At 64.1% G+C, this 13,707-nt stretch overlaps 2 protein-coding genes across 6 annotated transcripts; both read right to left on the bottom strand.

The window, feature by feature from the left end:
• Positions 1 to 20: 20 nt before the first annotated feature.
• DNASE1L2 (deoxyribonuclease 1 like 2) lies at positions 21 to 3,732 on the bottom strand. Its single transcript, XM_070779469.1, is given in 6 exon segments — positions 21 to 1,733; positions 1,846 to 2,131; positions 2,211 to 2,294; positions 2,389 to 2,477; positions 2,570 to 2,757; positions 2,981 to 3,732. Coding segments are annotated over 5 exon segments (933 nt in total). The 5' UTR covers positions 2,714 to 2,757; positions 2,981 to 3,732; the 3' UTR covers positions 21 to 1,403.
• Positions 3,733 to 3,859: 127 nt separating this feature from the next.
• Positions 3,860 to 13,340, bottom strand: E4F1 (E4F transcription factor 1). Of its 5 annotated transcripts, none has more exons than XM_070779464.1 (15): positions 13,059 to 13,340; positions 10,648 to 10,796; positions 9,582 to 9,687; positions 7,415 to 7,486; positions 7,097 to 7,290; positions 6,881 to 7,001; positions 6,618 to 6,770; positions 6,361 to 6,527; positions 5,834 to 6,043; positions 5,483 to 5,591; positions 5,149 to 5,366; positions 4,821 to 5,019; positions 4,606 to 4,748; positions 4,474 to 4,536; positions 3,860 to 4,396 (listed from the first exon to the last, which is right to left on the bottom strand). In XM_070779464.1, the coding sequence occupies exons 1-15, from the start codon at positions 13,213 to 13,215 to the stop codon at positions 4,040 to 4,042; spliced, it is 2,418 nt and encodes an 805-aa protein (XP_070635565.1). In that variant the 5' UTR covers positions 13,216 to 13,340; the 3' UTR covers positions 3,860 to 4,039. The 5 variants fall into 5 exon arrangements, with proteins under 5 accessions (XP_070635565.1, XP_019843500.2, XP_019843501.2 ...); XM_019987941.2 differs by having other exon boundaries at positions 9,582 to 9,690; positions 13,059 to 13,339; XM_019987942.2 differs by having other exon boundaries at positions 5,483 to 5,588; positions 9,582 to 9,690; positions 13,059 to 13,339.
• Positions 13,341 to 13,707: the final 367 nt, after the last annotated feature.

Below are 13,707 nucleotides of genomic sequence, written 5' to 3'. Positions count from 1 at the left end.
CAAGAAAAGGTGGTCCAAACTTTGGAAACAAAGGTTTTACTCTCCAGTATAATTCAGGCCAATTAAATCTTGCCAAAGGTGAGATGCTTCAAAAACCAGCAACCTCATCGGGTCCCTGTCAATTACACTGTGTACCCCAGTTCTGCTTGTCCCCCACCCTTGGGATGGGCTTACCCCAAGTGCAGGCTTCCCTGGCAAGCCTCTGCCCCGTGCAAGGCTCCTGAGGAGGAAGCTACCAGGAAGGCACTTTTGAAGGGGCTGTACCACAGTGAGTTGTTGGGGTTCTATGGGCGGGACCCTAACCCAGCCTGCCTGCTCACCAGTGAGGGGGGTCTCCCCAAGTCCCAGGGCCGCCAACCGGCTGGGGGCAGGGGGACAGCCTTCCTGAGCTCCCCCCGCCAGCTGCAGTGCTGGGTGGGACAGGACCGTCGTACCCACAAGTGCTGCTAGAGGCCTGCAGACCTGGGAACCGAGGCTGGAGGAGGATCACTGAGGATTGGGAGGTTGACCTTGCGCATCCACACGACGTGTGTGTGAGAGCACTTACCCATGTGCACTCAGTTCAGGTGCTTGGAAGCACTTAGTTTACACAAAGAGCAAGAAGTTTCCGGCAGTGGGCACAGGCACTGTCTTCCGGAGCCAGCCAGGTCTGGAAGTGGTCGGTTCCCAGCAGAAAAATGTGTGGGCAGGCCAGGCTGTCCTTGTCCCCTAGGTGGGCTGGGAGGAGGGATCCACTGGGTGGCAGGACCAAGGTCTGTGTCCCAGAAGGGCTGAGCCCTAAGAAGGGACCTGGAGGAGTCAGAGCCCACACGTGTGTGGAGCCCTGGCTGAGTGTGTGCTGTTTATCGAGCTCAGCTGCGTGCCCAGCATGCTGGAAGATGTTTCTCATAACCTTATGAGGTAGGTGGTGGCAGCCCATTTCACAGATGGGGAAATGGGCTCCGAGTGGTCCCATCACTTGTCCAGGCCCAGCTGCCCCTGCCCTGCAGCCTCGCTGGGGGTTGGCTGGCCACGCTGGAGGAGTCTGTGGGGCTTGCTCCTTGTGGCCAGAGTCTGCAGGCAGTCTGCCCCAGCCAGGCCCCAGGGCTGTCAGTGGGACTTGAGGGTCACCTCCACAGGAAAATGGTCACTGATGGCCAGGGCCTGGAGGGAGAAGGGGCCAAGCCTGAGACCCTGCTGAGCAGCCAGTCCCACAAGCACCACCCTGGAAAACTGCCCCCCACCCAGGAAGGGGCCCACTGGGTGTCCAAACAAACTGCTGCATCTGGGGGGAGGTGTTGGCGTCTACGCCAGCTGTGGCCTGTGGGTGGGCTGGGAGCACAGTCTCAGGACCCCACTCCAGGGACGAAAGAGCTTCCTACACTGCCACCGCAGGTTTGTTCCATTCGGCCAGACCTGAACCTCTAAGGGCCTTTTCTAGAAACGCTAGTGCAAGGCAAGTGCCTGGTGCCCTGAGGTTGGGATCCCGGTCCAGCACTTGCCTGAGTCTGGTCCAGGCCGAATTCCTCCTGGAAGTCGTGCACGGTGGCTGACTGATGCTTCAGGCTCTTGCGCAGGCGGGAGCCACAGACCACGATGCGGTCGTAGGCGCAGTCCGAGTTGCCCACCGTTGTGTCGGCGCTGTCCGGAATGAGCCACTTGAAGACCTCGCTGCTGCGCAGGCGGATGGCCGGCCAGTCCTGCTCCCGCACGTATTTGCAGTCGGCGTTGAAGTCGCCCAGAAACAGGATGTCCTGCGGGGCACGGCGGGCAGGTCTGAGGCTCTGTGGCCAACCCAGGAGCACGACTCCCTCCCGGGTGGGGTCGTGGGGGCGGGGCGGGGCCTTGCGGACGCGGGGCGCTTACGTCGGTGCCCCACTTGTCGATCACGTCCAGGTACACGTCGTAGAGCGCATCGATCTCGGCCACAGCGTGGTGCGGCGCCGCGTGCAGTGGAATCAACACCAACTCCGTGGCGGCTGCAGGAGAGACTGGGTGTCAGGAGCCGGCGGCGGGGCGGGGCGGGGCCGGCGGCGGGGGCGGGGCCTCACCGGAGCCGGGTGCTGAGACCTTGACCACAAACGGCTCCCGGCTGAAGGCGTCCTCAGCGTCCGGGTACTGATACGTGTCCACGACCGACACCGTGTCCTTCCTGGGGGCAGGGGGTAAAGGACGGGTGGGCGACGTGAGCAGGATCCCTGCTCCGTGCGCCCCACGGCCCCTCCCCTCACCTGTAGACGAACAGGTACATTTCCTTATACTGGTCCCGACCCAGGGGCTCACTGCTCACGAAGTTGTACTCGTGCCTAGACACGCTGCGGAGATACGGGCCGGGCCTGGGGTCAAGGCATCGCTCCGAGACCTGGGGTCCGGGCCGGGACTTCCCACGCTGGGCCCTGCCCGCCGCACCTGTTGATCTGCTCCATGAGCGCGGACACGGCGCTCAGGTCGGGATCTCGCACCTCCTGCACGAGCATGACATCATAACCAGCCAGGATCTGGGGGAGGAGCCAGCAGGTGCAGGGTCAGGTGAGCCGCAGATCAGCCCGAGGAGCCCAGCCGCGACCCCGCCCCGGGCCCCCAGCCTCACTTGCGCAATGACGCCGCCGCAGCCTGGGTCCGACACTTTGCTGTCTCCGAAGCTCTGGATGTTGAAAGCTCCGATGCGCAGCGCCTGGGCTCTGGAAGCCCCCAGCGCCCACAGCATGGCCAGTAAGGTCAGGGGCCCGCCCATGGGCGGTCTTAGAGGGACAGACACGGCCGGGTGTGAGCGCGGACCTGGAGTGGGACACACCAGCCCACTCTTCATCTTGGCCCTAGGGAGCCGGGCCAGGCAGGTTCTGCTGCCCACCGTCCGCCCCCTGCTGCTTCCCAGGTCTCCCCAGGGTGCTGCTGGGCTCACAGCCTTCTCCACTCTCCTCTTCCATGGGGAAACTGAGGCCCAAATATTGAGAGTCCATTCCCATCCAGCCCCCGCTCAGCACTCCCACATTGCACTCACCTGAGGGGTGTGGATAGGCTCAGGATCTGTGTCCCAGTAGAGGTCTGAGGTCCAGGCTGGGGGTGTGTCTGTGGCATGAGACAGACTGCAAGGGCTGGTACAACAGCAGCGCTGGTGCCCTGGCTCCAGGGGTATTTGTAGCCCTGGCCCAGGGAGGGGCCAGACTGCACTGCATCCCGCCCCCTCCATGAAGCTGGTGGCTGTACTCCCGGTTCTCACCTCTCATCCTACAGAGGACCGCCCCCCTCACACAGGGGGAGGTGGGACAGGGAGGCAGGACGCCCACCCTGAGACTGATCTGGGGCCCCCACACCTATCAGAACAGGGGTTTAGATGGCTCTGCCAGCCCAAGAGCTGCATCAGGACTGGAAAAGAGGGCCAGCCATGCCCACAGTCCAGGGCTTGTTCTTGTCCCCACCCCCGAGAAACTAGGTCACTCAGAATCTCCCTCAAGCTGCATCCCCGCAGGGAATCTAAGGGCACCCAATCAGGAAAGACCAGCCCTGTTTACAGCCCAGCATCTTCTGCTGCTTCTCCACATCATCACTTCAGGGACAAAGCCGAGACTCCTGGCTCTCCCGGCCTCATTCCCCAGCACCAGGGTCGGAAGCTGGCAAGCAGCATCCCCACCCACCCACTTCGACGGGCCACAGGAAGCGGGGTCACAGCTCCAGCTGAGCAGGGTAGAGGCAGAGACTGCCTGTCCACATGCCAATGACACCTACACATCGCCAAGGTGCTGCCAGCCCCATGGGAGCCCTGGGTGGACTGGCCAGTCACCAGAGCCTCAAGGGTGGCCTGGGCAGGCGGGGACTTCCCCAGGGGGGAACTGCCAGACACCAGCCCCTGAGGCTGCTAATGCCACAACATCACAAGCGGTGGATTTTCACATTTTATTGTAAAGCAACCAAAAACTCTATTTACACTCCTGCATCGCCTCTCAAAGTCTGAGTTCTAAGCCCCTCTTGCCTGTACTCAGCCAGGCAAGTACAGGCAGGGAACCCAAGGTCCTCAGCTCCTGCCCCAGACCGGCCCGCCAGCCCCTGCAGGTGCCCGTGCTTAGACGATGACCGTCTGCACCTCAAGCTGGCCCTCCGGGGAGGCGATAACTAGCTCGCCAGCATGCTCCAGGATCTCAATGTCCTCCGACGAAACCATGGTCACAGTGGCCTGCTCAGCGCCACCGGTGCCCGAGCGGGCCGTAAGCACAGTGCCCTCGCTGATGGCCGAGGCCAGCGTCATGGCCACCTGCTCCGTCAGGCTCTCGGGGGTGGCGATGGTGATGGTGTCGGCTGCAGCCGCCTCTGGGCCCAGCCGCGCCTCCTGGTCCATGGTCACGTTCTGCACGATGATCTGGTGCCCAGCGCTGGCCTGGTGCACTATCTGCTGCACCACCTTCATGATGTGACTGTCCACCTGTGGGCGGCCCACAGCTCAGCCCGAGTCCAATGAGCATGCCAGGCCGCCCCTCTGCCCGTCCCCCAGTCCCTCACCTCCGTCTGGGTGCCCTCGATGATCTCCGTGGCTTCGCTGGTCTCTGCATCATCTGCAGTGGCCTGGATGGGGGTCAGAGGTCAGCCCTGCCCACCCCAGGCCTCATCCCAGCCCGGCAGGCCCCTGCCCACCTCTATGATGTACTCCTGCGTGTCGGCTACCACGGACGAGAACTCGACCAACACGGTGTGTGGGTCCTCGGTCAGGACGGCGGCGGCCGCAGTGGGGCTCTCTTCAGACACCAGCAGCTCCTCCACCTCCAACAGGCAGCCCCCTGTGGCGGGGAGCTCAGTCAGTGCTGGTTGTGGGCACCCCCTGCACCCTGCCTGCCAGCTCCCCACCCTACCTTTGGTCCGCAGGTGCCGGTTGAGTGTGCCGTGCTCGGCGAAGCCACGGCCACACTTGTAGCACTTGAAGGGCTTCTCGCCCGTGTGGTGCCGCACGTGCCGCACCAGCGAGCCCTTCTCCCGGAAGCCGCGGCTGCAGAACGGGCACACATGCGGCTTCTCCTCTAGGTGCGTCCGGAAGTGCACCTGCTGGGCGTTCTGCAGAGACCGGCCCCCATCAGGGCCGGCCTGTCCTCGGCTCAGGCCCAGGCCAGGGCGAGGGGGCAGGGAACCGGGGACAGAGCGGGCTCAGGGAGCAGGCAGCCACGGGAGGGGTCCAGGGCCCACCTTGGTCTTGTAGCACTTGCCGCACTCAGGACAGGGGTAGGGCCGCTCGTCCGAGTGGACGCGCCGGTGGCCGCGGACGTGGGCGATGGTCTTGTAGAGCTTCCCGCAGTCGCCACAGCGGAAGCGGCGCTCGTGCACGTGCACCTCCTGGTGCTTCTTGAGCAGGTAGGCCTTGGGGAAGGCCTTGCCACACTGCGGGCACGTGAAGGGCCTCGGCCCTGCGGCCATGCTCCACGTCAGGCTGGGACCACCACCCGAGGGCCCCACCCTAGCCACTGGCCACCCGGCCTGCCTGCCGCCCGCAGCTGTCCAGGACCGTCACCCCGCCACCCACCTGCATGGCCTCTTTTGTGGGCCTCCAGGGTGGCCGCCGTTGGGAAGGTCTCACTGCACTGAGGGCACGGGTGGGTCCTGGGCACAGACGAGGCCTCGCCGGCCACCTGCTGGGGGACCACAGCACCCCTCCAGCACCCATAGCTGCACCCCATCAGTAGGGCCGGGGCCACACTGAGGCACCCCCACCCTGGGAGGCAGTAGGCAGTTCAGGGGACGAGTCGCTGCACACGGTGAGGAGCTTCCCACTGCCAGGGACGGCCAGGGACCCAGCAGCAGCCGGGCTAGCGTGTGACTTGGCACCCCAGGTCCAGCCCCCCTAGAAGGAGCCCACGGTGGGGCAGGGACCTACCGTCTCCGCCTGCTCCACCTCCAGCAGCGGCAGTTCCGGGGCAGCGTCTCCTGGCGACTGGGGACTGGACGCGGTGGGGGTGGCTGGCCCCAGGGCCCCCTCCTCCCCGGGGGCCCGCTCGAGGACAATGCCGGAGTTCTGCATGGCTTGGTGCAGAAGGTTCTCACGGCCACCCTCGCTGGAGCAGGGAAGCTCCTGGGGGCTGGTGGGCTGCAGGGGAGGCAGAAGGAGGGGGCTGGCCAGGCGGTCCAGCACTCGGCACCGCCTGCCAGCTCCACGGCGGGCCACCCCAGAGCCCCGTGCACACCTGGCGCCTTCACTTGGGAAGGCTCCCCGCACCTGCCCTGGCCCCCAGCCCACTCCCCCTCACCCCTCCCTGCCACGACCTTGGTCTCTCATCTCCCTTCCCCTGCAACCAGACTGAGTGCCAGGAAGGCAGGCCCAGGTCAGTCCCATTCCCAGCGGAGCCGGTGCCTAGAACAGGGCCCAGACTGAGCAGACAAGGGCCACCCCTGACCTGCCCCCACCTCCGGGGCGAGGGCCTTCATGCCCAGGGGAAGCTCTTGCATCTGGACGTGGACTTCATGGATGACGGTGCCCTTGGCATCTGTCACCAGGTGAATCACCGGCGACGTCTCCATGGGCTCACCTGCCGACGACGGGGTGACAGGCCCCACAGTGGAGGCACCGGACCCTTTAAGGCAGAACCAAGAGAGCCCGTGAGGACACATGGAGCAGGGTGGTACCGAGCAACCAGGGCTAGCCGCGGAGCCCCCTGGCTGACCTGCAGGCACGTCCTCTTTGCCGACGACCACGTCTTTGCTCATGCTGAAGCGGATTTTCTCTGTACACGGGGTGAGAGACTTCAGGTGCCGGGTCAGTGCCCCCGACTCCCGGAAGCTCTTCCCACACTTGGCACACTTATAGGGGCGCTCGTCTGCGGAGAGAGCGGTGTCAGCCCCGGCCTCACACCTCCAGGAGTCAGGGGCGACAAAACCCAGGAGCCGAGCCCCCGGGGCCAGCGGCAGCGAGCTGAGGCCGGCTCACCTGTGTGCCTCCGGTGGTGCCGGATGAGTGAGCCTTTGGTCCGGAAAGAGGCCCCACACAGTTTGCACTCGTGGTCCTTGCGGCTGCTGTGCGTGACCATGTGGGCCTTGAGGATGCTGCCCTGTGCAGGAGGGGCGGCGAGGCTCAGGCACCGCCCAGCGAGGGACGAGCCGGAGGCCCGGCTCCCCACCAGCGCCCACGGCCCCGGGGCCTCACCGTCTTGAAGGTCTTGTGGCAGAGCATGCACACGTAGCGGCCGTCCTTGTTCACCAGCAGTTTGACCTGGGCCTGCTCGCCCTCCGCAGCGAGCCTGGGCCCCCGCTCACTGGAGCTGCCTGGGCCCTCGGCCATCTCGCTGTCCCCCGGCTCTGCCTCTGAGGCCACGATGACCTCTTTGATGTGTCCGCCTCCTGAGGAGAGGGAGAGTGGCCTGAGCCCCGGGATCCACCGGCCCTGCCGCCCTCAGATGGAGCCTGAGGACCCTGCTGGGGTCAGGGGGATCATCTCGACTGACCCCAGCCCAGCACGCGTCACCTGCTCGGCCAGAAGGGATGGCAGGAAGGGATGCTCCGAATCCACGGGGTAGCCCAGAGGAACTCCAGGCCTCTGGAACACAGTTAACCAGGATGTGAACACAGATGCCCTGCCCCCAGCCAAGAGGCACGCAGGACAAGACATGCACAGGTTCCCTGCTGTCCCCAAGGGTGGCCGAGCGCCAGTGCAGAGGCAGTGGACAGGCCAGCCTGCCTCCCTGGCTCCTGCTAACATGAAGAGGAAACACCCCTGAGACTGCCCACCAGCATGGGTTTCAAGGCAGGCAGGCCAGGGACCCGCCTGGAGAGCGATCGCTCTGGACACGCCTGGGACAGTCAGGGCGAGGAAGCTGGGCTTTTGCAGCTCCGTGGGTGTTGAAGAAATGTGACAATGTGCAAAACTAAGCTGTAAACACACTTCACCATTTCTGCTCAGGAAGATGACGTGTGGAAAACGGCTATGAAGCCGCTTCTTAGAAACCATCTCACTCAGGCCGGCGTCGTGTTTTGACAAGCCATTCTTCCAAAACAGAACGGAAGCTCCATGACTCAGAAACAATTAGGGCATCTGGCACTCCTGCGGGGCTGACAGCCTCCCTCCACCCCAGAAGCCGGGCTCAGACCTGAGTCTGAGTGTCACACAGCAGACGGAAGGGCTGGAGAAAGGGGATCGTGGTTGCCCTGGAGCCAGAGATGAAAAGCAAGTTTGGTCCAAGGGAAGAGGCAGGGGGCCTGGAGTGGGTATCTGGAAGCTGTGTGGTCCCCGTGAACCCGCCAGCCCCGCGAGGGCTGGGAACCATCCTGGGATGATGCCAGCAGCTGGTGGCTCAGGACTCTGGCCTGGGCTCCAGATCACTGAGCCAGGGGGACATCTGGGCCACCCAGGACGTCTGCAGAAGGGAAACTCCCGGGGGCAAGAGAGGCAGGGGGTGCCCAGAGAGGAGCCCCTGGAGCATAGGGTGGGCCAGCTGGAGGCTGGGTGGCAGGCAGGGCCTCCAGGGTGCCAGCCTGGAGGTGCTACCTGAATCTAGGGCACGCGTTTCCCCACATGATACCCTCCCACCCAGAAACCAAATGCCACATCAGGGCTAGAGCCCAGCCCTGCCCCACATGTCCACACTCCTGTCCTGGAGGAGTGGCAGGCAACTGTCCTCATCCACAGGAATGTTGGGGGAAACGCGGCATGGAGACAGGCACAGGTCCCACGGCCTCCCCGGGGAGAGGGAGGCTGCCTGCTCCGAGGTCCCCGTCCCCCAAGCCACCTCCACCCCTCTTCCTGCCCCAGCTGGTCCCCAGGGCTTCCCAAGGCCAAGTTCTCCCTGTCACCCAAACCTTCCTGTCCAGCTATCGACTCGCGTACTGCCACAGCCCCTGCCCATTCCCTTCCCCACCTCCAGTGGCATCAGGCCAACCCAGCCTCTCTGCTGCCACGCTCACACCCAGCCACTGGGCCCCTCAGGCTGCCCTTTGAATGGCCCAGCAGCACGCTCCCTGTCCCCTGTAAAGGAGCATGTGACCCTATCCAGACCTCCCAATGCCCCCTCCCCTCCTGCACATCAATGAGATACTTCGGCTTTAAAAAAGCCATCAAAGAGCCTTACTTGGCATTGCACGCTCTTAAAAGCCAAAGCCATGTGGGAATCAGGGTGGGAATTGCTGGAGGGAGGAAGCGCTAGGGAGGTGACAGCCAGGGTCAGGCAGCAGGTTGGGGCTGAGCTGGGGCGCCCACACGCACCCCAGCCTGACCCTCCAGAGCTGACGGTGGGTGGGGAGCAGGCACTGGGGCCGCGGTGGGGGCTGGCAGAAAAGTGGGGAAGATTCTGGAAGGACCAGGGCAGAGAGTCTGGGGACACAGCAGGGGAGAGCAGCCAGCTCGTGGTCTGTGCACAAAGCGAAGCTGCCCCAAGGCCCAGCAGTCCCCCAGGGCTGCCAGGCTCTGGCTCCCCTTTTCGGGCAGGGCGGGGCCTGGTGCCCAATGCTCGCTCCTCCGGCAGGCCCTGCCCTGGGAAGGCGCGCACAGGGCCCCAGCTCCTCCTCAGCCAGGCCCCGCTCCCGGGACAGCAGACGGGCATGGGCAGCAGAGGTCCCAGCCCTGCCCACGGACGACTATTGGGTCAGTGCTGAGAAAGCTGCGCGTGGACAGCCACAGTGGGGCCAGACCGGCTTACCAACTATGTCAGGCGAGTGGTTAATGTCTCCTGCAAGCGCAGCCGCCTCCACCACGATGTGGGCCACAGTGATGGGCTCCTCTGAGCTGGCTGCTCCTGGTGCCACCTGCTATGGGGCGGGGGGATGGAGGAGACCCATCTTCAGGGCTCTAGGGATCAGGTGTGGGTTCACCCGGGGGCTCACATCTCCCCTGCAGAGCACTGCTCCCAGTCTGCTCCCAGCCTGAACCCCTCACCCCGGGCTCAGGGGTCAGCCCCATCACTCCAATGTCTCTGGCCAACGAGGGCCCCACACGAAGCCCTGAGCAGCCCGGGGAGCACTCCAGGATGAAGTGACCAGAAGCTCCAGCAGAGCCTCTACAGAGAGGAAGGGAGGACCTCCACCCACCAGCCCAGCCAGGGGGTCAGGAGAAAGGGCCCCCAGGGGAAAGGGGCTGGGGACCCTCCCAAAGAAGACGACACCCCTGGGAGGGGCAGGAAAGACCACAGGGCAGAGCAAAACAACTCTGGGCCCCATCCTCGGGCCCCCCTGGGGTGACTGGAGGCACCGACTTCTCTCGGAGCATCCTCGCCCACTCCTGTAGGCTTAGGATGTCAAGAGTACCCAGCCCACGAGGGTGCCATGGGCCTCGTAAGACTGTGTGCACAGCTCCGGTACACACGGCGTGCAACAAAGGTGGCCGTTTTTACAACAGAGCCACGCTTCATTTGTGGGATCCCCAGAAACCACATGTATAGGCCAGGAGGGCAGACAGAAGGACAAAAGCCATCGTGACGTCCCTGAGTCAGGATGGGCCTCAAGGAAGGAGAGACCCCAGGCCCCAAAGTGCAGGCTCCACACAGAGGCTGCTGAGCAGGCCAGCATCCCGGCCCGACCAGGGGAGCCCAGAGCACCCCCCACCCAGGACCAGATGCCACCCTCTGCCCTCCCCTTGTCACAGGGACCCAGCTGCATAGGTGTGTCCTGCCACGCCACCACCTCCTCCTCCTGCTCTCAGATGAGGGGTGGGAATGTGTATGCACACCTGTGTGCGGTGGTGGGGGGCGGGGGGGGGGTGGTGCTCACCTCCCGACCCAGCAGCGCAGCCGCCGGGGTGGCGGGCAGGGCCTCCTGAGGCGCCCGCTGGCAGGCCTTCTGGAGCTTGTGCTGAACGAAGTCCTCCAGGGCAGTGAACTCTGCCTGGCAGCGGCCGCATCTGTGCACGTCGTCCTCATCTGCAAGGAGCCCACAGTCAGGGGGACTGGGGGGGGCTCCGGTCCTAGGCACACCCACTCAGGGGTGGCATTAGAACCAGGGGCCTGCCCCAGAGAGAGCCACATATGGGAGGAGGCAGCCCTGACCATCCACTTGGGCACAGGATCCAAAGCCCCTACTTCAGAGAGGAGGGCAGAGAGGCCCAGGGAGCAGCTGGGAAGCAGGGGGATTCAGCCATGCTGGTTTGGGAACGGGGGAGGATCCGGGGTTCACATGTGCCCTCGGGCACCTCAGCAGCCGTGTCTGGGTCTGTTTCATCATCTGTAAAATGTGCCGACTTGGTTTGTGTGCAGCTCCAGCTGACAGGCCAGCACCCGGCAAACACTGGAGAGGTGAGGCGCCCTGACCCATGCCCGCTCTTTTCTCACTCTGACCTGACGCTTCACTGGTTCCAAGAGGGCAACACCTCCCTACCCTGATGAAGACGCCTGGGGGGTACTTCCCAGAGGGGCTCCACATTCCAGGGCCAGGGGCCATTGCCCCTGAGCCCCTCACCATCGAGGCTGACCAGCCAGTCCCTGCAGGAGGACTTCTGGCTTCCTGAGTTCCCTACAGTGTGCCAGGCACCTCCCTGGGGATATCACCCAATCCGACCAGCACCCTGAAGAAATGGAAATGACTATGCCCACTCCGGAAAAACAACCTGAGATCAAGGCTACTCTGCTGGTGAGTGTTAGGGCCAGAACCTAAACTTGAAGGTCTACCCCAGATACCCAGCTGTTTGCACCCGGGATGGGAGATGTTCCTTCTGCTTTTGTAAGAGTCTGTCCATTCCCACCACCTCATGTGCAATCCCACTTCAAGGTCAAACCCAGGCTGGAGCACCTAAGGAGCCCAGCTGATGCCTGCTGGATTAATGAACAAAGGGCCAAACCACAGCCGAGACTCGCCCACAGAAGGCCGCCTGGCAAGGGCGGTAACCCCCAGATGGCCCACAGTCACCGGCCAAGCACTCAGGTGCCTCCACCCTCCGAATCCTCCCAGCCCACTCACCGAGTCTGACTCGGCACCAGCGTGTTGACATTAAAGGAATCCCCACCGCAGAGGGGAACACTCCCAGCCCTGTAACCCTGAGAGGAAGCCCTGGGCAAGCCCAGCAGGGCACAGCAACCTCCAAAGAGACCCCACGGTGGTTGGTACTGCCCCTACGAAAGCTGGAATAAGAAGGAGCAAGGAAAGATGTACCGAGAATACAAACCCCGTGGGAACAAAGACCACCATCCCAGTATCACCAGCCAACCCCTGCCTGCCTGGCCCAGTCTAGAGTCTCCTGGGACAGGCTCAGAGGGCAGAGATCAGAATTCTGGCTCAGCGCCCCTGTGAATGTAGCCCTCATGGGTCCCCAGAACTGCTCTCAGAGATGCACATGCATGCTCTCCTTTGAGTCTCACGACCATCCTACCAGAAGACAGAGCCCCAGAAGTTAAGGGAGTGTGTTGAGGGGTCACACAATCCTGGCATCCAAATAATACGTGGTATTAAATAACTGGGTGACCTGGTCACTTTCACATCTTTAAACCTCAATTTTCCTCATCCACGAAATGGGAATAACAATAATGGCCTCTAGGGCTGGCTTGAGAATGAAAAAGGCTGAGGCAGGATGAGTGCTCCATACATTATCGTCAACACCGGTGTCTCCATTCTGTAAGCGGAAATGGAGGCTCAGAGAGGTATGTGGTCACCTGCGCAGGATCAAACAGCTAGAACGTGGCAGGTCTGGGGCTGGGCGGCCTGCACCTTTGCAGCACTGGGCTCTGCCACCTCCCTGTGGGTGCGGGAGAGACTGGAGGCCCCGCCCTCCCGGAGCCTCAGCCACACCCCGGCCAGGGCCCTGGTGGCCTGTCAGGTGAGGTGGGAGGGGACGCAGAGGAGGGCCGGGCCCTGTCTAGACGCGGAGACAGCGGGGCCGGCAGGCGGTGGAGCCTATTGCCAAAGTCTCCACTGACAGCCCGTGTGACTCGGACACCAGTGAGTATCCACGGTGGGCGCCGGAGCCCACGGCGGTGGTGATCGGCGCACCGCAGGGTGAGGCCCCTCCAGGGCCTGAGGAAACCAGAGGGCTCGTGGAAATCTCTGAGGCGTCCCGCGGAGACCCACGAGGTCTGCAAGGAAGCTGGCCCGGGAGGGTGTGTCGCGCCCGCAGCTCAGGCCGTCAGGGCCTCCACCAGCCAGGCTGAGCCGCCCCCACCCCGGCCGCGCCCGGCCCCGTGCGGCCCAGTTACCTTCCTCGCTGAAGGGCGCCGGGAGGCCGAGAAAGCCACCAGGGGCCAAGGCCGCCGCCGCCGCCGCGACCCCGCCCTCGCCCGCTTCCCGCCCGGCTTCGGCCCGGGCTTCTGCCGTATGCGCGGCCGTCACCCGCACTGCCATCGCGCCCTCCATGTCGCAACGCGCCGCAGGAAGATGGCGGATTTACGACCGTGTCGTCATAACAACGGGCCGCGCCAAGGCGAGAGAGCTAGAAGACGAGAGGAGGACGACGGGGCGGGGCCAGGGCGGGTTTGACGGGCAGGCGGAGGGGCGCCGTGCGAGGGTGTGGCCTGGAGGCGCAGAGGCGGGACCAAGCGCTGAGACAGAACATCCGGCGGAACTGCCGGGAGAGGTGTGATTACGGTGCAGAGGACTGACAGGCGGAGGGGCGGATCCAAAAGACGGGAGGGGCGGGGCCACGCCTGAGAATTGACATGCTGGGGCTGCGGTGCGCGAGCGGCGTTTAGGCGCTCGAGCCTGAGGAGACCGCCAGGTCTCTTGGGGGCGCCTCCTGCTTGGCCCTGAGCGCGTTCCGCTGCCGGGGTTCGAGCTCTAGAGGGCCGCTGCCGGGACACTGCCCCAGATCGGACCGGTAGAGTGGTGCTCGCTGCCCGCCTCTGACCC

Source organism: Bos indicus, chromosome 25 (genome assembly GCF_029378745.1).
Source record: "Bos indicus isolate NIAB-ARS_2022 breed Sahiwal x Tharparkar chromosome 25, NIAB-ARS_B.indTharparkar_mat_pri_1.0, whole genome shotgun sequence".
Taxonomy (NCBI): Eukaryota; Metazoa; Chordata; class Mammalia; order Artiodactyla; family Bovidae; genus Bos; species Bos indicus.
This window is presented reverse-complemented; position numbering and strand designations above follow the sequence as displayed.

Bases quoted from the DNA above. Each gene is read 5' to 3' on its own strand.
- E4F1 (XM_019987941.2), bottom strand. From the start codon at position 13,215: ATGGAGGGCGCGATGGCAGTGCGGGTGACGGCCGCGCATACGGCAGAA. The intron at 5,592-5,833 runs GTAGGTCCCTGC...GTGGTCCCCCAG, and splicing joins AGGTGGAGCAGGCGGAGACG to CAGGTGGCCGGCGAGGCCTC. The intron at 4,537-4,605 runs GTGGGCAGGGGC...ACCCCCATCCAG, and splicing joins CGCAGGAGTACATCATAGAG to GCCACTGCAGATGATGCAGA.